Source organism: Haliaeetus albicilla, chromosome 14 (assembly GCF_947461875.1).
Source record: "Haliaeetus albicilla chromosome 14, bHalAlb1.1, whole genome shotgun sequence".
NCBI classification, from domain to species: Eukaryota; Metazoa; Chordata; class Aves; order Accipitriformes; family Accipitridae; genus Haliaeetus; species Haliaeetus albicilla.
The window spans coordinates 15,406,731-15,429,076 of NC_091496.1; the positions used below are offsets into that span (position 1 = coordinate 15,406,731).

Here is a 22,346-nt window from a genome sequence, read left to right on the forward strand (position 1 = left end):
AATACAAATACTGTATTTATATTATGAAATGGGGATAATTAAAATATATCAATGACTACAAATCTAGTAATTTAAAGCAAACTTGAACATGCTGTTTGTTTTCATGTGGAAGAATTAGGATATTGTATGGTTCAAGCACTGCAGTAATTTCTGTCAACCCCTTGATGCCCAGAATGTCAAACCACCAAACACAGAGACATGTATTCAGGTCTGAATAGCACCAGGTGTTTTTCTTTTTCTTTTAAAGATATTAACATTTAATAAAATGAGTGATGTGACAACCTTCTGAAAGTGACATGCACAAGTAGACAATTTGCTTTAAGTCTCCAACTAATAAGCTAAAAGTTTTAGACAATACTGAACAATTACTAATGTGTTTCATGGTACACAAGAAAACAGTGCTTCCACAGTATATCCTCAGTTCTCAAGTACAAAAATATCAGTTATGGATAGTCAATAGTTATCAAAATTTTTTATTGGTACAGAATGAAAGCAGCATTTACTTTATTGTTTTTTAAACCATACATCATAAAATTCCCTAGTACACATGTGGAGGAGTGAAATAGGCTCTGTACTATTTACCTGCTACTGATCCTAGGTCCAGATTTAAAATCTTTCCTGGCCAAATACAAACAATATCATTAATAGCAAAGGGAAGGCAGTTCCTCAGTGTGAAAGGTCAGCATTTAGAGTCTTACTAAAGCACTATTTTTGAAACAATACATCACTTAAATGTATAATTACATACACTACAAGTGGAAAACAAGTTTTTATTAACAAGAACTATTGAGACTGGGCATAAACATCTTAACCACAAACCCTGGAAATATTATGGGTGCTTTGATGTGGCCCTTTTTGGTGAGAGAATAAGAACAATGAAGTATGGCTTTTCAGTCTTCCTCTAAAAGAACGGTTTATAAAATTTTGTAGGCTTAAATTATTTTAAAGTACCCCTAACAATTTTCTGTAACATCATTTACTAATTAGAAGCGTTAATTACATCAGTATATTAAGCCATTGGCGGATAGTTGATCACCAGCATAACACAGGAGCCTTTTGCTTTTGCTGTTGTTTTTAAGTAAGGGAGGTACTTTTCTAGTGAGAGCCATCCTACAGTACTATCAAACATTTCAGAGGTTACTACATAGCTTCTCAAATAAAATCCTCAACAGTTTTGTTTTCCAGCAGATATCCAAATCAAGCATATGCAGAGAGCAAATACAATCAAGTGCAGACAGTTCAAAAGTATCTCTCAAACATATTGTTTTATAGTTACCCTCTGCAAAATAAAAGCCCCTCCTCACCTCAATGAGACAGGGCGAGAAGGGGAAACAGGTCTGCCATTCATGTAGGAGTTTGGCTAGCATAAAGTTTTATTAAAGTTGTTAACAAAAATAGTTAAACATTTTTACAATTTAACATCCAGTCTGACAAAAGGCAAATCAATGAAAAAAATACAAAAAAGTAAAAAAGTGCACTACCCAGTCCAGTATTTTGCTTTAAAGTCATGTCACTTACAGTATATGAAAAATAAACCCAGAAGTGTAATTACTTTAAAATACACCGCTTCCATATTTCAGTATTTTACACATATATTCTATAGTGGAAGAGGAGATCTCTTAAAAACTTTACTCTTAAAATATTGAGGTGCATATGCCAAGTGGGATAGACTTGGCAAGTTAAGTTGCAGTAGAGAATCCTTTCAAATTTGGCATTTCATTTACATACCTTACCGTGCCAGCAAGGTCTGTAGTACCTAAACCTTCTAGTAAGAACAGTCATTTTCTTCAATGCAGATTTACTAATACAGACAACTACAAGAAACAGTGAGGTCAGCAATTCTATGGGTTCTTAAGTAGATACGAGTCCTGATTTAGTCATCAAATGGTACAATGTCACAATAAACTTTAAGGCCATGTTTTATTTGCTGATTAATGGACAAAAGGCAATGGATTCCCCCCCCAAATATTTTCTTCAAAGTCTGTGCTCATAAAAATCATGAAAAGTTGGAAAGACTTAATTATTGAAACTTTAAATATATTTTACACAATCTTGTTTGTACAAAAATACAAGTTAAATATAAACATAAAGCAATCATGATAATTTTATGTAAATCCATTTTGTGATATTCTGTTATATATAAAAAAGTTTCTCAGCTCTGTCTCATTTGTGAAAAGATCAATACCAGATTGAATCACTACTGGCAAAGGGCCCTAAAAAGCACACTTTAGCATTAAATATGTTTTACAATGTAAGTACCATTTCCTGATTTCATCTTTTCTAAAGACTGGCAAAAGATAGGGCAGTATGTCCATAAACCAACAAATAATTTGGCTACAATGTCATAAAACACAAACACACAAATCTGTACAATAAACCCAGTAGCTATGCAGTACATACTTGTTACACACACACATACACAGACATGGAATGAAACTTAGTGAGACGCCATTTCTAGTTCACTGTTCTTCAGCCTGGCATTTTGTCTTACTTCATCAAATGAATATGACTTCGTTACCTTTCCATTCTTAAATACTGTATGAAGGAGATCCTGCAAGAAATACCACTGTTTTAGCAAGAGTGATTTGGCAAATGAACAAACAACATAGGTTACACAAACTCAAAAGCAAGCACCCAAATCAAGCCTGGTAAGACTAAAGCTTTAGACTGTCAAGATACTAAATTTTTACAGCTTCCTCTGACACCTTTCACTAATGGTTAGACAGAAGAAAGGATTTAGGCCATCCTGTGCACAGACAGAAGCTTTGTACTGAGTGGTCCTTATCTGTCCACATCTGGCCAAAGCCAAATACACACATGCTAAATATACCTTGCTAGAGCAGCTAGTAAGAAAGGTGACACTCAACCAATTAAATACAATTCAATTACAGACGTTTAAATGAAATCTTTATTTCCTCTAGAGGAACTGTGGGAAAAAAAAAAATTAAAAAATTTTAAAAATCTTTCTTCACAGTACCCTTTGTACATATATTTTTTAAAGCAATGTATCACGAAGTGCTTGCAAAGAACACACAAAGAGCAATAAGCACAGCTTTGTACAGAAAAGTTAGCACAAAAGCAATGTTGACCGGTTGCTCTGCTTGACCTATTGCAAGGACCTATGGCTTTAGGGAAATGGACCCACAAAAGAGTACATTTCCCTGTCATTTTCCAGGAAGCCCCAGAATCTGTACCACACAAATAACCCTCTCTAATATCCCAGGACAGAAAATTTTTTAATTAATTATTTCACCTGTCAAAAACAAAGGAACTGTATATCACCTAATTTCAGAGCTGAAGTCTTGTGATTTGTTTTGAAGAGATTTCTCACCATTAGGTCCCTCCCTCTCTACATATATATATACATACCTGAATGTTCATCACAAACATATATACATGCAGATGTGTATATATAACTCGCAAAGTCTTTTTTCTTAGATCTTTGCATCCAGAGCACATTATCTACAGTGTACATACTTCAAGACAGAAAACAGACTGAGTTATCTCAGATCTCAGTTTTATGCTTACTGTTGCATAAAACAGTATGCCTAGTAGTAGCCCGCTGCCTAGTAGCACAGAAATGTGCTTCTGTATACCAGAAAACTCAAGAAACTTCCAGCTTTTAAAGGCTGAAGTGTAATTTGATAACTTATTTTCAGTTCTCTTAATTCAGGAAGAGACTCAACATGCAGTTAAACATTTAATTGCTTGCACACTGAGAACCTAAGAAGTATTACACTGAAAGTCTGAGATTGGCATAAAGTTTGTGCTTATTTTACTGAAATAGCTTTTCATTTTACAATCGTAAGAATTAACAGGGAAACTGAATTCCTGTTTTATAGTTACCTCTTTGAAAATTGGGCAACTATTCCACGTACAGAGCATTAACACCTGAAGGAACTATTTAAAAATCTCAGTGGGGAAGTAGAAACAAATTTAGTTACATCTGTCCCTCTCCCACCTCCAACTTAGGTCACTACTCAAATTGTGCAATATAGCCCACACAAAACTACTTGGCTAGCATATATTCTGCAACACTGACACATTAGTTTTGGGAAAAAGCAGCAATGTTCTCTTGTTTCTGGAGACAAACAAAAGAGAAAGATCCCTAATTGTAAAGCCTGAGCATTCTACTGGCATTCTAACATTCTGCTGTTACCGAATTTGGCACTGGGGACAATTCTGAGGTAATAAGATGGGAGTTGAAAAACAAAAGTAAATCAAAAATAAATTCTGAAATTAAGTTATAACCTGCTTTTTCTTGGTCTATTTTTGCACCAAGAATGATGTAATACATTTTGGAATTCATACCTGTCCATACTCTTCAAGATCTCCCTTGCCTTCTTCAAGTGTCACATAATCTCCAGCAGGTGTCCTATGCAACGACAGCCGTCCTTTCTTTGACCTTTTGTTTGGATCAGCAACTGGATCCTTGAAGACATTTACCTAAAATGAAAAGAATATTTTTTAAAAAGGAATGGGCTTTGTGGGGCTTGTGTACCTAATGCAGATGGTGGAACAGGAAATGTCAAACAGGTTTTCAAGTGGGGAGGCCTGCATTGAAAACTTAATGTTAGAAGTTGTACCAAGACATACCCCGAGACCGTTGGTCACCACGTAACTACACTTGAAGGAACAGTTTAAGAGATCTCTGGTTAGTTTCTGCAACAAAGCTCCACCAGATCCAAAGGCAATATTCTCAATACTCCATTTATTCTTCTTCATTCCCTCCACAATCTAATAAGAAAAAGAAAATTATGATGGAGCATACTTTTAGGCCATGCTGTTTTTCCATAAAAATATTATTCTACTTAAACAAGATGCTTTTACAGACAATTAAACCAACTAACATTCAGTTTCCAGGAGATGTACATAACAATTCTGTCAATACTTGGCACATTGTTTGCATTTTTATTTGTGATTGTAGCATGGCATAATTACAGAAAGCTTTTGCTGTAAAACTATTATCATGCCAGCATATATACTTCCCAAACTAGGGCAGCACAGTAATGCAATGCCCAGACAATCAGAGCTCTAAAGAAAATAGAAGATTTCATGGGAATATTGTAGAGCCTTCCATTTTCTCAGAATTATGGGAAGACCTCAGAGCATAGCTTATATCCTGAAACAAAGCAGTCATCTTGCTCATCAACTCCAGAAAGTTATTACCCACTTTGACCAATGACTTCAACAGAGCAGTTCTCCTGAAAATCACATTGACTAGGATTAGGTTAGCAATTTCAAAGATGGGTAATGGAAACACATAAAGCTGTTCAAAAAGTTTGCTTTGCCACCTTCTCAGGCAAGTACAGATCAATGTGAACTGCACTGCTATCATCAGTCAAGTTAAAACTTACCATATCATTTCCCCCCACCCTCATTCTATCCAGACAAACATGACATCCTCTAGCCTGGAGTAATGCGTGCTAGTTTAGTCATGCTCATAAATGGCTGAGATTTGTTTCCCTGACCCGTTACCCTTATGACAGCCTGAAATGATAGTAATAGCCCCAATAAGAGAGTGTTTGAACTCCTACACCCTAATCATTTTACTAACAAAAGTGCGCGAGAAAACTTCAGAGTGGGTGAAATGGCAAAATCCCGTCCATCCAGAGAAAGGGAAAGTGAGAAGCAGAATGTAAGGACATAATCTATGGGGAACAGTGCAGAGTTTAAAAAATCAACATAATCGAAATCTGGCAATCTTTTGTGCAGTCTCAGCCCCCTGCATCAAAAAGAAATGCCAAAGTAACACTGAACAAGACTGTTTCAGGAGTTACTGTTGTCAAGCCATTTTTTTTAAGGGACAGCTAAGGCAAAATTAAAGTTTCATTCATTAGGGAAAAAAAAAGAAAAAGAAAAAGAGATAATTCCAACTTCAGACAGTGGCAAACGGGTAGCCAGTGTAAACAAAAGAGCATACTAGTATTTTTTTTTATCCATTTAGTCACATGCAGACTGTCTCTTCACAGATACTCTCAGTCGGAATGCCTGACAAGAGGCCAGCCAACAGGAGGGGTAGACTGCAGAGCCATAACTTTTTGAGGGCATGCTCTCAACACCTTCCCACTACATTTTTAGCAGAGACTTCCCCAGCAGAGATCTCATCAGTGAGTTTCCATCATTTTAATGGTACCAGCTTACTCAGCCTCATCCAAGAAGCCAAGCAAAAAGAATCTCAGGCCCTACCACCATGACTTTCACTTAAGGGAACCCTTTGGAAGCTTTGTATCCTGAACAAATACCCCCTCAATAGGTGACAATCCTGCAAGTTTTAGCAGTGGTCATCATATCCTTTCAGACAGTGACCATGCACAAAAGGAATCTGTATTTTCAAGTGATTAGGTTCTCCTGGAAGCAGTTAAAATGGGTACTCAGGGAGGATAAAAGATTAAAATTAATTAAATTCTCCCTTAAGCAACTCAGAAGTAACTGAAGACAAAGGAAGGGTAAGAAAAGGGATTTGGTATACCCTTTCCTTAAGCACAAGGCTTAATAGTACCATAAGAAACCAGACTTGACTGGGCCTGGATATGGACTCTGCTTATCTATGCTGTCTTTTGAAAAGGCAAGTATAGGTAAACTCCACCGAGACTCTAATCAAGTTCTGTCCAGGTGCTGACCAAGCCTGAGCTAAGGTATTCTACTCCTTTCCTTATCCAGTTTTATAGATCAGGTCTGACACTGAACTCCCTTGAACATGCCCACAAGATGTAGCACAAAATACCTGGTATGAACAACAACCTACCAAGGCACACGATGCTCAGACTTCACGTTCACTGATCCTTGTAGGTTAACAGATGCTAGTACAAGTATAGTATAGCTGGGCCATGGCCGCTTAACCTTCTTGCCTGGGTGAGAAGAAAGGTGAACCCTCTCTCAGCTGGTGTTCCTGCTCTCATTTACAGACAGTTTGCTCACGTTGTGCCACAGGCACAACTCCTCACTTACCTTGGGTGAAGAACTGGCTTCCACCTTTCCACTCTCTCCCAAGGAATTTCCTTACTCTGACTAATCTTCGGCTAGTGAGGGGTGGAAGGAAAGGGACATCGAGACTAAGCTGAAAGACAGCTCTGACTGTACCAGTGACGTACAGCAGAGGCCCATCCTTAGGCATGGGGAAGAGATGGCCAGCAGCAGCAGTAACAGGGAAGAAGAAAAGGGTGAGATCTGAAATGACTAAGCCTCCCCCCAAAGGAAAGCAATACAGAAGAATTTCTTTTCTCACACTTTCAAACCTACGCAGGGAGAACAGTTCAGGTGTCAAGGTTCTGACCAGCTTCCTCTGACCATTATGAGCATGATTAATGCATCAACTGTGACTCCAGATTAGAGGATTTTCTTTGAATAAAAATTTAAAAGACATCTGGAAATTGAATGTTCAAAGAAAATCCTTTGAAAGTGTAGTATATTGTGGAGTTAGCAGATTGGAATGATTTTAAAAAGTGAAAATGCTAGAAGAAAGTCAGAAAAGGTTCCTTACCTGTTCTACCAGCATCCCCTATTAAAACAAAGAATTTTAAAATCCAGTTTATATTCTGAGTTCTTTTCTATATTGTTGTTTCAGCTAGTTTGGATAGTTAAATAAGACTGATTGGTCATTACTCATTCTATATTTTCCTATGGTACCCATTACCTTCCATCTGATCCATAACAATAAATCATGCCAGGAATCTAAGACTGATATGGAGTAATTAGAATAATGACTTGCATAGGCTATGAGAGGGGGAAAAAAAGATGGTCACAATAATACATTTATATTTGTTCATGTAAGCTCCTTTTTGAAAAGGATGAATTATACCTTCAGGGTTGTGGGGGGGGGGGTTGTTTTTGTTTTTTTTTAATGGCAAGCTATTACCCAGTCTTCCAAAAGTCAGCATGGTAACCTTGGTTTTGCTGACATAAGAGGATAAAGAGATCCATGAAATTTAAACATGACTAAAATTAGGCTGCAAGATCATGGTCTTTTTGCTCCAACATAACTTGCTGCTGTCAAATCAGAAGTGTCTCTTTCCCTCCTGCCTGCTTCTTCCAGCTGAAAACAACAGTTTATTTTCTCTCCTGTACTGTGCTCGTGAGTACTGGCCCCTTTTTGGGGCCAGTGTAATTCACTAAACCACAAATTTGATCACTTTTGCTAAGTTAGTTTGCTGCTACATGTGCGGGCTAAATTACTTTAATGACCAGCACGGTTCAATGACCAAAGCTGACACGAGGTGCGCAGCAAGCTTACAGAGTGAGATGAGAAGGCGGCCAGCAGGCAGCAGTTAGGTCTGCTCTGTATGTCTTGTGGAACTGGATCTTCAGCTCTCTTCTACTGTGTATTACAGGTAGACTGTTCCTCATCATTAGTTACAGTCTGATGAGGAAAATATGTAAACAGGCAGATCATCTGAACAAAGACTTGCTCCTTCTGCCTCTTAGCCTCTCCCATTAGCTGCTGAAATTATTTTCCTGCTCTATTTAGAACTTAGAAAGCAGTGCATTTCTTCCTCTAATGTAAAGATTTTAAATACTAGTTTTAATATTTTGATTACTGTTGATGCTATGAGCATCCTTGAATTTTGTCCAGTATAACTTTCAGAAAGGAACCTTTGAGTTCCTTACAAGAAAGAATTCATAGTCCAATTTCTTTCCCATCATGACCCATGAAAATCTCAACCACAACATACTTTGCCTAACACAGGCATCAGTCCTGTCAAACGGTTGTCGAGAACAAGCAGGTTTATTAAAAAAAAAAAAAAAAAAAAAAGAGAGCCTCTTCCCTTAGTATTTAATGATAAGACTTTCTTTCCGGCTATTAACCTCTCATGCTTGTGTTCTGTTAAGCACATTAGCACAGTTGTATATTCTCAAAAAGCCACATGGGACAAAAAAAGATGAAGTAAAATAAAATTTGCTTTAAAGGCTATTGGATGAGGAACAAAACTGTAGTGCGTGACTGCACTACAGTTGGCATATCAGGTAAAAATCTCAATGTTAACTGCTCTCTAAGGATCCGTGTGACAAATTTGAGTTCTGCCTTTGAGGTTCACATTATGTGCCCACATTAGATATGCAGATAGTTTCAGACTAACTAAAAAACAAGCCTGATGTCTCTCTTACTCCTAATTTTGAGAAGCAAAATTTAAATTAAATTTATCCAACTTATTTCTGTTTCTGAGCTTGAATACAGCTGAAGATTAATGATCCAGGACAAACCTGATAAAGTCAAGTCCTCCTCCTTTTACATGCCCCTCATCATCTGTAGTTACTGCAGCCTGTACCTTTGTAAACACATTATATTGTTTAGTATCTCCATCTAATCAATAGTGGTGAATTTGTAACTAGTTTCAAGCACACAGCATCTACTAAATAACCAATTTTTGTTTTGATGAAATTGCACTTTTGACTCAGACTACAGTCTAATCTGTTATACATATTTTCAGGGCTTTCAACAATCCTTATTCCACTAATTGCCAAATAAATGAACTCACTTCTCTCACCCTTGTTTTTAAAGTCTCCTTCAGAACTACACCTTCAATATTTGAGTGCAAGCATACTTCAGATGGTACATAACTAATGAGCCAAACCAGTTAATTACTACTATTGATATAGCATAGCAATCAAGCAGTGTGCCTTAGATATCAACGGAAGGACCAAACACTGGCAGACATTGATCTGAATTAGACTTGACAAGCAGGATGAAAGCAAACAAAAGGAGAGACAGTGGGAGGAGAAGGGTTACAACAGAGGGATTAGGAAGTGCCTTTTAGTTTTTTTATGCATCTTAATAATTCCCTGTGGAGTTTTAATGAATTTGTTTTACGCATTAGGATATCGCTGCCAGTGTCTGGAATGAAGGGCAGGGTGGGGTCAGCAGTCTCTGCTGCAATATCTGACAAGTCATAACAGAGTCCAGATTAAATATCAACATTGCCACTGTCATCCTGACACATGAACAGGATCTCCTACCTCTTGCAATGTGTTGATATCCACGCCATCCCCTTGAATAACTCTGAGATATGGTGGCAGCAATTTGTAGCCTTTTGAGTTCTCTGTAATGGGGAACTTCTTCCCCAAGATCTCCAAGACCTATTGAAAAGAGAAGGGAGACAGTTCAAAATAAAAATAAAAACCTGCCATTCCAATAAAGAAACAATTTCCACATTTGAGTCATGGTCTCTCTCTCAAAAAAAAAGAAAAATCCATAAATATACCCACATATCCTGGTCTAAATCTATCCACATAGGCACACAAACAAAAAGCATGCCAGCCGTTGTGGTGGAAGCCATTAGATTAAAGCAGTCACAGACCATTTGGCCTTTATGAACTTGTACCCAAAAGCTAATCAGAACCATGTTTCCTTCCCTTCTTTCTTTGGTTGCTGCAAGTTTTTGCTATTAAATGTGCAACTGAAGATTTTGCTTTTCTTTTGACCTCCCTTAAGATGGTGGATGAGGCTTTCAGTTTTCTACAATTTTGTAAGCCATCAATAATTAAAATGAAACACTTCAGTTAGGAGTTCTTCTTATCAGCTCTGATAAAGGTTATTCAAAGTTCCTATTTGTGATATGTCACTTGTCCCAAAGGAAAAAAAAAAAAGTGTTAAAACTGTATGGATCTAATTTGATAGAGCACCAACATAACTAAAGTCTGCCCTACTTCCTTATTAAAACAGTACTGACAGCTACTCAAATTCAGAGGTATCAACAGCTTTTATTATAGAACTGCAACAATCATTATGCTCTGTAAAGAGCTACAAGGCAAGACGCGTTTTTCAACTTGGAGGTCGTGTGCCACTGACTTAAATGCATGTCTTACAAAAGGCAGAATAATGCTAAACATGCAGCATAAAACAGTGAATTACATTAATACAGGACATCAACATACCTAAACTTGGTGGTAAGAAGTCTTATTGGCCTGGCATTTATTAACACTCAAGTTGTTTCCTATTTTATTTGTTATTAAGTGATGAAAGTTTCTCTTTATAGAATTATTCCATCATTATTAGACCAGCAAAACTGGTAACTGTTGTAAAAGCTTCAAGAACAGGTTTGATGAAAAAGATTAAACTATTCAGACTGCAAAAGAGTTTCCGTATCTATACTGAGATGAGATAAATGTTTACATTTTTCATAGGTCCAAATTATCCAGCATCAACTACATACCATGCATACCAAGATAGAGCATTACGTTTCCTATGTTTGTTAGCTGGTTATTACAAGACAAACAATTGCCCTTCCCAACCTTGTATACGAATGACTTGAAGAAAGGATTACCTTTAAAACAGTGTCAAGGGGATTCCCAGAATCTGGTCTAATAATAAGTGGTGCCTCTGGACTTCGGGCTTCAATTATATGCCTTAAGTCATCACCCCATATTTTTTCACAAGCATTGTAAATGTCGTAGCTGTCACTAACCACAGATACAGGCACTGAAGAAAACTGTGTGACTATGTGTTCAAAAGCATCTTTTTCATGATCTTTCCCCCAAGCTGTTATTGTACTGTAAAGTCAATTGAAAAATCCATATTAGAACAGCATTTATATGTTAAATCACACATTCTATATTTCCTACCAGCAACAGTTCAAGATAATGATAGGCAATATGATTACAAGACAGCATAAACTATGTGTTTATCAGCATTGTGTTGCATGGATAGTAAATATACCATATACTAGATAAACAGCACCCTGGATTTATCTTTGGCAACTCAGACAAACACTTCACTCAAACTTCTTTCACATGTAAATGTGAATTATTTTTTTTTTAAACATTTGTGAGAGAGTTTCTCCCTTAAATCTGAAAATCAGACAGTTAGGGAACTACAGATCCAAGAACAGAACATCTGCTCTGGCAGCTTCAGACTACAAAATGGGAAGTAGAGAACTAGCAGCTTATGTTAGAAAAATCTTAGAAGAAAACACATCTATTTTCTTTGTTAACAGTGATAGAAAACCATTATGCTCACTTATACAAACATTCTTCTAGAGGAACCTCAGGGCATTACCCTTGGTACAAGGGTACAGCCAAGCACATAAAACAGAGTTGCTGAGAGAGGTAATAAGTTACTGAATGTCAATTGATCTGCAGTAGCTGTTCTGTATGTAGCTGTCACAGACCAGCTGACATAACTACTTCAGTAACTTGCGTGTGAACACCAAATAACGCTCTCATGCAAAGCACAGGTGTGCAGTAAGAGCTAGTGGGCATTGAATTTTTACCGTAAAATGCTAGCATTAAGTACTGTGTAGACAAGCCCCAGATCACAGTAGTGAAGATAAAAAACAAAATTTGTTTCAGAGAAGTGGGGCAGTCCGAGGAACAACCCTGGTGGAGTGCCAGAGGCAAGCACCACACTCACAACACAACCTCGCATCGCAGGTTGTGGAACAGTAGAACAATTCTGGAAAGATTTGGGTCTCCTGCACAAAACGCTTTTCATGTATTAACTTGGAAGGGGTGACTGCAGTCTGTATTTGGCAATGAGAACTTGAACTAGGGCAGTTTAAGCTGTCTGCTTTCATCCCACTACTTCAATACGCTCTGCAAAAGATGCTTGTTCTCTGACTCTGTGTGTTTGCTTCCATTACAATGAGTTTTATACTTGTTTGGGCCATCATTTTTGGATTTAACTGTGGTATTAAGCTAAACTAAGATGTTTTAGACAAACTTTGTCTACTGATAAAGCAGGAGTTCTAGAACAGCACTACAGCAATGGTCCAGAAAGTTATATGAAGCAGTGTTCCTTTAAAGATGATCACTATGATCAGCCTACGAGGACTATTCATGTAAGCCTTTCTATTATCTGTCTTGCAATCCTAAGTGAAAATATTCACTATTTAAAAGCACTAGATAAGAAAATAACCAACCATCCCTTCCTTTATATTCTGCTCATTTCAGTATGCAGACATGCAAGTGAAATCCAAGGATTTGCATTCACTCCTAACCTTGTACAGGATTTGGATATAAAAAATGAGAGCGTCTGTTTGAGATCAGTTCCTTACTCTCAAAAAACTCATTCACAATTCTTAGTGAGAGACCAAGGATTTACCATTGGGTGAATTAGTTATACTGATGGGAAGCTTTAGAGCAACTGCCTCTTCTGGAGGAAGAACATGTTCTGAGAGAGTCCAGAATTGCAACTTACATGGCTTCCATTTTAAGATTTTATCTTTAAAACAAAATTTAAAGTTCATAATGTGAATCCTCAATATCTACTTTAACCTGCAAGCTTTCAGGTCCATTCTAAAAAGAATCATCCAAATTTACTTAGATACTGATAAGAAGGTTATAGTTAAAAACATTTAAAACACATTTATAGTTAAGAACAACCATGCCACTGTTGTGCCCCTAGAACATACGGAGGCATCAGTACTGAACTTCAGCCTCAACAGCTGGATCAGTCATGGCTAATACTGTATAAGTGAAACAGCTTAATATTCCTGGATACAAAAGATAGGTAAGAAAAAACTACATTTTGTTAAACTATATTTAAAAAGGCTTTAATAGCCCAATATCTTACCTGTGTTCAGCAGCTGGAACAGAATATCCTGGAACTGGATCTTTTGTACCATAGTACTTTTTAATTAATGCAATTCCTGCTACAGTGTCTGTTCCTTTGAAGTTCACCAAATGAGCTGAAGCTCCTATTCCTGCAGTCTGAAAAAGATACAACTTCCAGTTGCCACGCCAAATATAGAAGCCTAAATCCAGTCACCACCTAGCACTAGTTTGTAACAGCAAAACTCTGACTTGGTTCCTGTTTCACCAATACCCTCTGCATGCATTTACACAGGAAAGACAGCTTCCATACAGAAAAAACCTCTCCTGGACTAGTGCTAACAGTTCAGACACATACCCACCCCAGATCTCCCCCCTCCACAGTAAGTCCAAACACAGTGCTCTATGCATTCACAATTTCACTGCTGAACTGGGACACAATTGTTAACAGATACATGCTTTATAGTTAAGAACAATTAGACTTCTCAAATCATTAGACAAGTAGCATTACCTCTTGTGAAGAAACTCCTCTGTAGCCAAAGTCATGCAGTTTATACTCCAGTCCTTCTAAGCTGCCAGAAGTCTCTAGCAAATATTTGGCCAAAATCTTTTTCTGCTCTCTAGAGTTTGTAGCCACTGTGATTGGATACCATGACTGCACAAGAATAGTCTAGAACAAAACCCATCACATTATTAGGTTTACATTTGCTTAGGACTTAAAAATCCCCACTTGGCATTTAATCAATCAGGCATAAAAAGGTCTATTTATTTTCATCACCCATTCAGAAAGTCCTGATGCCTCCAGCAGTTTGCTTTAGGGCTAAAGTAATTAGCCTTTACAATACCTTTATAAGGTAGGCCAGGTATTGACTACCTCAGGAGTTTTCACTCCCAAGCTACAGACACATGATTCCCCCCAACCTCTTTTCCTTGTGGATAAAAGTACTGTTGTGAATTTCCTGTAAAATTATCACAATCTCTTGCCAGGCAGTGGGAAAAGGTCTGTGTGAGAGCACTAAAAAAAGAAACCAGGCTTACTTAAAGCAGAAAATGAAAGCTGCCAGAGATTCCCCTTAAAGCAATATGGGATTCAGCCTTTAAGTGCATTAATATTTACTTAGAAAAAACACGTTAACTTTCCAAAACTGACCTCAATCCAATTTGTGAGCCAGTAGCACTCCGGATCTGTGTTTTCTACTGTGAAAAGAACATTTCCTCTGGGAATTACAGAGCCCTCAGGAACAGCCTTTATTTCTATAGGAAGATGGCCATCGTATTTCTGTGTAAGAAACAGTAATATTGTTAGACGACAGGAAAGATTAGGACCTACCTCTCCTTTATTTTACTGCAATGGATAAAATTAAGTCTATGAGTTTACTGATAAAGCTTTTTTCTTCTTAATTTCTTTCAACTCTAAAAATAACTTGGTTTGTTGGTACACCCACCCACCAGCCCAAATAAATAAAAAAAATCTGCATTTATCAAAAAAGGAGGAAAATCCTGTAACCTAAAAAATAGTCTCCTTATCAAACCAAACGATGGTTATCAGTTGTATTCCTTGTGCAAATTGAGTCAGGAAGGCTTAAATATTCTGTAAGTTCTACTCACAGAACAAGAAATATTTGCTACTCAGTTTTCTTCAGTGCTTTCACATGAAGTAAGCTAAAAAAAGTTTAGCTATTATCTAGGCCTTAAAAAAAAATCCCTAGTTTTGTTTAGTATAGATCTGTGCTTTGTTAATTTATTACAGCAGGATCCATTTAATATGTATTTTAAATAATATTTTATCATCTCAATTATTCACTAAACATGAAATCTAATCTTAAAGTGTCATTCTTTTGTCAAATTCAGTCTTTCATCCCTGAAGGACTAAAAATTGTGTGAAATATGCCTTTTGAAAAAGAGCAAGTTGCAAACAGCAACTCTAAAAGAGTAATTACAACTTTCTGACAGAGCTCTGCAAGCTAAACTGATAATACTTAAAATGTTTTGTATATTACTGTTTTTTGACAGAAAGCTTCTCATGAGATATTCTTAAAGGCAACAAAAATTGCATTAATTCAGAGGGGGGGGGGATGCAGGAAGGCTTCTTTTGACTAAACCAAAATTGAACAGAATTAGTTAAACCACATTAAAACTCAGTGTGGAGAGACATGCAGCATTGAAAGTGTATTAGTTCAGTTTAGCCAAAGAGGGATCAAGATTACTTTAAATACAGATGAGAGCAGTTCACAATGTATAATGTAGCTTAAACACAAATATGGATTGAATTCATATCTGTAGTTATTTGAAATGGATGCAAGTCCTCTACAGACCTCTCCATAACTCCCTCTTAGAAAACAGTGGGTTTATTTACCTTGTTGTCATTTGCAAGATTTAGTTGAAATTTACTTTCTTCTTGCACACCTTATGGTCCACCCTGGCTGCAAGATGACATCCAGACATATTCACAGACAGATGCCACCATAAAATACAGTCAGGGTATCCAGGGAAAATTAAATGCAAAGAACTACAAATTGTGTTTTCAAGCACCAAAAATATCCATTCACTAGAGCCCACAATGAAACTTAGCTTTTAATTAATCTGCAGAGATTAGAACAGCTCTGATGAATGTTATTAGTCTGAATCTGCTGCTTTTACTAAGAAGAGATGCTTGCAATTACTTGAAGACTGACACCTTTTTAAACAAAAGGGGAAGAGGATAATTGTGGAAGGACTTAATTTGGAAGTATTTGTGTGTCAGAAGCGCTCAAGCCTTGTATTTCATAATAAAGTTCAATGTAAGTAGCTCTGAAAAATTTAGGAAACAATGGAACAAAACATGTATTTTCTGGAACTATTCACACACACAGGAAGTTGTAACGGTTTCTGCATTAGAATAAAAATGGTTATGATTAGTTACAGAAAGCAATGTAAATGATGCAGGCAACCACTAAGCACTATATTACATACGGAAACTTGCCAACGAGCCCCCACTTACATAGCTGGCTGACGGCAGCCATAAATCCTTATTACCTGCAAAGCCGTATTTGGCATCTGAAAGGATGAAAATCACTTTTTCTCTAAGGAACTGCAATTATATGATTATTCTTTGACAGCTGCTACTCCCTGTACACTGAACATAAAAAGCTAAATTTATCCAGTCTTTACTATCATGGTGTCCTGGTTTCAGCTGGGATAGAGTTAATTTTCTTTCTAGTAGCTGGTATAGTGTTATGTTTTGGATTTAGTAGGAGAATAATGTTGATAGCAACAACTAAAAACATCAGTGTGTTAAGTAGTGTTTAGACTAAGTAGAGGATTTTTCAGCTTCTGATGCCCAGCCAGCAAGAAGGCTGGAGGGGCACAAGCAGTTGGGAGGGGACACAGCCAGGGCAGCTGACCCCAACTGGCCAAAGGGATATTCCATACCATGTGACATCATGCCCAGTATATAAACTGGGGGTAGTTGGCCGGGAGGGGCAGATAGCTGCTTGGGGGCTAACTGGGCATCGGTCGGCAAGCGGCGAGCAATTGCGTTGTGCATCACTTGTTTTGTATATTCCAACTCTTTTATTATTGTCATTTTATTATTATTATCCTTATTATTTTCTTCCTTTCTGTTCTACTAAACTGTTCTTATCTCAATCCACAAGTTTTACCTTTTCCCATCTGATTCTCTCCCCCATCCCACTGGGTGCGAGTAGAGTGAGTGAGCAGCTGTGTGGTGCTTAGTTGCTGGCTGGGGATAAACCATGACACATGGTTAAAAGGAGAGACTGCTGTATTTATTCTACAGATGATTCATAAATCCTTCATTGTCTCATAAATTTTTACCTCCAGAATATAGTTCCATCCCTTTTCGTTGAAGACATCATCTTGAAAATGCTCTCTATATACTTCTTTGGCTTCCCTGATTTTCTCTTTGGTCACCACTTTACCTGTGGTTTCAGAAACAGATGAAAGCTTAGAAACTTACAACACTCGTCAATATATAAAATAAACAACAAAAAAGTTCAGACACAGAAGTCACTTTGCCTCCAACAAAGACATGGAGAACCTGTCAAATGCAGTACTCTAGCTATGTTAAAACCAAATTTTACTTTCATTTATTATATAGATTAGGATGCCCAAGAAACCAACAATAAAATACACTTGTGGTTTGCAGGTGACTCAGGAACAATTTGCGATTATTACTCTTTTATGGCAGTCAAAAACCCATCATGAGTTTTAGTAGCAGTGCTTTTCACAGAGGAACGTGACGACTGTGCAAGTTGGCACATGCAACAAGACATAACCAGACTAGTACAAGGGTTAAGCTATGCTGCTCCAGGGAGAATCCCTGTGGAGAGGCCTTACAACCAGTCTTTGATTGACCACCTTGTGATAGGAACTGACAGACTAACCACATTATTTGAATAAGCATTGCTACTGCTGTAGGACCAGTCATCTACTGGAAACATTAGAGAACAATCCTCAGATGGCTAAAGAGAAAAGAAACAAGATTATCAAGTGTTTGATTATAGTGGAATTCCAATCTTTGGCAGAATTGGCAGACATTTATGAATTGTGGATCAAGACAAAGATATATAAGCCATATGACTAAAACTTTCCTTCTAAAGCTTGGCAGAAGACAACTTGCATTCAGGTCAGAACAGGTGATATTTGCACATAATGCAAAAAAGCAAGCAAAATCTTAAACATGCACCAAGGAATTTTCAGATGTTACTCTTAAAGTTGTCAATACTGAAAACACTTTCACATGTAGCTGCCATATTCAATGATCTAAGCTGAATGGCAACCAAAATTTAAGGAAAATTAAAAACATTATTAGTTTACACAGTATTTAAACCAGCAAATACAGGCTAACATTTATGTTCAAAATGCGAAATGTGTTTTCCCTCTAATCTTCTATCTTCTTGTGATTCTATGCAGTCTTGCTCTATCTCCATTCATTTCAATTTAGCCCACTGAAGCTGGGATATGAACACCTCTGTTTTTAATAAACCACTGGTATAAATAAACACAGTAGAGAGGTGTCTGAATTAAGAAGTCAATACCATTTTATGAGGGTGGACATCTCATTTTCAGAATCACATAAATAAGATCTTATGCGTGTCACTACCTATGCTGTACCAAGACAACCTGGAATTGTTTCAGCTGTAAGGCTCCAGCCTTGAGAAAAATTAAGATATTTATTTAAAGGTAAAGTTTTACTGGAATTTGAGACAGTTACCTTTTAAGTATTTATTCAGAATGTACTGCAAACCATAAAAAACAGTTTCTTCGTATTTCACTTTCCTTAATTTGGAATTTTCAGTCTTCTTTTCACGACATTCAAAGTAGGAATATACTTTGCTTGTGTTAGGTGGGTATTGCTTGTAGTGTGTAACCTACATTAAGAAAAACTTCAGTAAGAGCTCAAAACATCACTGCAAAACACAATCATATTTGTACGTTAAAGCTTAGAGTAACTCCCAATGCTTCTGGACTATTGTTATTTATCCGTTCACATTCCACGCAGTAGGTATTTAGGGGATTTCCCCTTCTTTAGGTGCCTTCAATTTTCAGTTCAAAAGACTGTCTTCCCTATCTTATTCTTTGCTACTGCGTCAAGCCTTTCCCCCTAGAGTAATCTTCACAGTCAGCTCTTCCGCTCCCTGATGACTTCGCTTTGATTAACTGGGAAAGACACTGGTTAGGATTTTGGGAGCAGCACTGAGCACCAACATGCCAGGTCAGTTTTCACTCTCCCGCACTTCGGCCAAGCCAGATAGCTACAGGCAGCACTAAGTTGCCTGCCACTACCAAAGCGGAGGTACCTGCTTGTATTTGATTGAAGTTTTGAAGGCCATAGTCACGTAGTTCAAATAAACGCTACCCAGACTCAAGAAGGCGTTGACGACGGCCCTTACCCAAGCATCTCATTCACCACGAGCAGAGTGGGTTTCTCAAGCCCCGGTTACATCAAAGCCAGCTTACAAACCTGTTACTGTCAGTAATGCTGTTAAAATCTACCTGAGGTTTGTACCTTCCCACAAAGTTTGCTAGATGGACTTTCTTCCAGTCTTTGAAAAAGGTCATGTTCAGAATAAAGGAAGCATGAAAAGTTGCAGCCTGTTAAGTGTGTATCACATGGAAACTGGTCATATGAACATACAATGTTATGCTGGATTCAACCATAAGAGCTTTTTTTAGCTAGTGGTAGTAAATCTACCCAGAAATTTGAGTAATATATCATTTGAAACAATTACACTCTAAACATGAACAACCTAAACCTGCAAAATTTTATCTCCTAATGTGTAAAAAGCAAACTCCATGCAAAATCCATAATCCTACATTAAACAAAAAGAATACACAATGACATAAATTTCATACTATTAGTGATAAATTATAGGATACATAAATCAGCTTAAGGCATTTCCAAAGGTGAAGCTATCTAAAGTTTTCTTAGATTCTGATGAAAAGTCTGTGAACAAGCCTATGCATTCCATAAGGGAAAACTGTTCCTATGGCCAAGTAAAGCACCATCATACATCAGAACAAAACTCAAACAGGTGTGAAATTCATGTCTGAATTTTTCCAAAACCCCAGATTTATAGGTCAGAGCATGAGTTCATTGTAAGTTTCTTGCTGTTACTTCTTACTCTAAAATCACCTTAAAAATGTTTGTTTATAGTATCACAAGGAATTGGAAAAGGGATAATTTTACCACTTCTTCCTTATTGTCCTGGTTTTTTAAATGTACCTCTGACACTTTCAAAATAAAATATTTGAAGGTTTCCCTTACCTGTATTGCTAAACCTGTATATTAAAGGATTTTAAAAATACAGTTTTTGTTTTCCTCTCAAATGCCGTTTATAGTTAGTATTTCACTCAGTTTGGACAATGAACTAGACTGCTCAGCTGAGTTTTTCAGTTCTCCTATACCAGCACAATGCTGTTACAGTTGTGTTTCCAATGCTGCAAGGAAACATTCAAATAACTAAAAGGTCAATTTTCAGATCTTTCCATTATCTTTATTTGTATGAAGTTTTCAGGGCCAATCAAATAAAACCCAAGCTTGTCATTGCAAGTTTTCTGCCTTTACTTCAAACAAAGCACTGCAACACAGGCATTTAATGGAGCACTAACCTATTCTGTTTCAATTCCACAGCCACTCAAAAGTAGAATGTTTAAGAGTAGTAATGTTAGACCCAAAGACAAAACCTGGCTTTTAGATTTAGTTCCAGCTGTTAATAAATGTCTTAACAAATTATAACACGTCCTTTCCTAGTTCTACGCAGAACTTCCAAAAACGTAAATCGCACTGCCAGCTCACAGAAAACTCTCTTCAGAATATCATCATGTTTAAAGGAAAAAAAACCCAAATAAAACAAAACTTAACACAAACACCCCCTAACTCCCCTCCACTTACTGTGCAGCAGTCAAAAAATATGCTCCATTTTACATGTCTTTCTAAGGGGAATATGAACACACACACACAACTCCCTTGGACTCAGTGAAAAAGACCATGTAACAAATCATTAGAAGGTTCATTTGCTGTAAAGCACAGAGCATAGAAACTCCTTCCTTCACACCTTTGCCACTCAAGTTACAGCAACTGTATGAAAAATTTTGCTCTTTTTTATGACTGGGACTGGACTTTAAGTTGGTGTTTCTTTATGATTTGATTCTATCACCTGGGAACTCTGTTTATTTCCATTCTTCATCCTATTGGCATGCTACAGCTTCATGATTTCAGAGTAAACGCTCAACAGAGAACCCACCAGCTTCAAGTGTACATAGCAGATGTCTCAGGAACAATTCTCCAAACCAATATCTGAATTCCTTGTGACAAGCTCTAGAACAAACCAATGTAATGCTGTTGTTCTCACCCCAACAGTTCAAGCAAAACAAAGAAAACTACATCTGTGTGAGACTGCCTACTCAGATTTCTTTAAAAAAGTTTAATTATCCAACTTACTGACCATGGGCAGGTTGCTGAAGCCAACACCTATATTATAATGAAAATTTGCATAATCTTCAGCTACCGTCTTTAAAAAAAAATTTGACTTTTGCAGTTCAAAGACATCTCCTCCAGCTAAACGCTTCTCTCTCTCAAACGGGTTACAGGCCCAAGTTAGCTTAAGGTGTACAGGGCACACATTGAGGTGGTGCCACCTCTTCCCATTGCGTTTCAATACAGGGGTTTTTTAGGGACCTCCCACTCTAGCTCTGCTTTGAAGCACGATCACAAAACACGGTGCTCTGGCTGCAAATCAGAACTTGAGGGCTGAAGTCAGGCTGAAACGCTAACAGCCAGATTTATCCTGTATGTAGCATACCTGGGGAAACAGCTACTCCAGACTACCTTGCTGGCAGTTTCAACCTAAAAAAACCCACTCAAGTTCCTCAAACATTAAAACACAGGTGTAGCTAATTTTTCTGACATTAAATTAGAATCTTAAGCTGAAAATATATACTGGCTAGTGTCCAGAAAATAGTTATTTCTAGGGATTCAAACCGAAATAAAAATGTTGTGTATGATAGAAATGTGATTTTATCAATTAAATTGCTTCAAGTACTTGAAAGAGATAATGAACTAATTTTACAAGTTACATGTGTAACATTCAATTATATTCTTCGCACATTAGAATCCATTTAAACAGTGAAAAATACACATCCCTGGCAATGAAGGTATTTACATCGAAGCAAACTTTACATCTGTAATTTAAAATAACTTGTGCTTCTTTTGAAGCTATTAGTTTTATCTATAAGGCTGAAACACCCTTTGGGTGTCCGCAAGGCTTCTCACAGACTACTCAGTATTTAAAGACACAATTGCAATCTTAAAGTACCACACTTCCCAAGAAGCACATGCTTACTACCAGCATGCTGTA

At 37.2% G+C, this 22,346-nt stretch overlaps 1 protein-coding gene across 2 annotated transcripts in view; it reads right to left on the reverse strand.

The window, feature by feature from the left end:
- Positions 1-457: 457 nt before the first annotated feature.
- NAMPT (nicotinamide phosphoribosyltransferase) overlaps positions 458-22,346 on the reverse strand; it is a 29,907-nt gene continuing 8,018 nt past the window's right edge. The window contains exons 2-12 of one of the 2 annotated variants that reach the window (XM_069801831.1): positions 18,701-18,857; positions 17,302-17,405; positions 14,636-14,764; positions 13,997-14,155; positions 13,508-13,644; positions 11,262-11,487; positions 9,955-10,074; positions 7,484-7,501; positions 4,597-4,737; positions 4,312-4,446; positions 458-2,551 (exon numbers count right to left, since the gene is read on the reverse strand). In XM_069801831.1, the coding sequence (XP_069657932.1) occupies positions 2,438-2,551; positions 4,312-4,446; positions 4,597-4,737; positions 7,484-7,501; positions 9,955-10,074; positions 11,262-11,487; positions 13,508-13,644; positions 13,997-14,155; positions 14,636-14,764; positions 17,302-17,405; positions 18,701-18,857 (1,440 nt within the window). In that variant the 3' untranslated portion in view covers positions 458-2,437. The remainder of the gene's footprint in view (positions 2,552-4,311; positions 4,447-4,596; positions 4,738-7,483; positions 7,502-9,954; positions 10,075-11,261; positions 11,488-13,507; positions 13,645-13,996; positions 14,156-14,635; positions 14,765-17,301; positions 17,406-18,700; positions 18,858-22,346) is intronic. The other variant, XM_069801832.1, reaches the window with a different exon arrangement.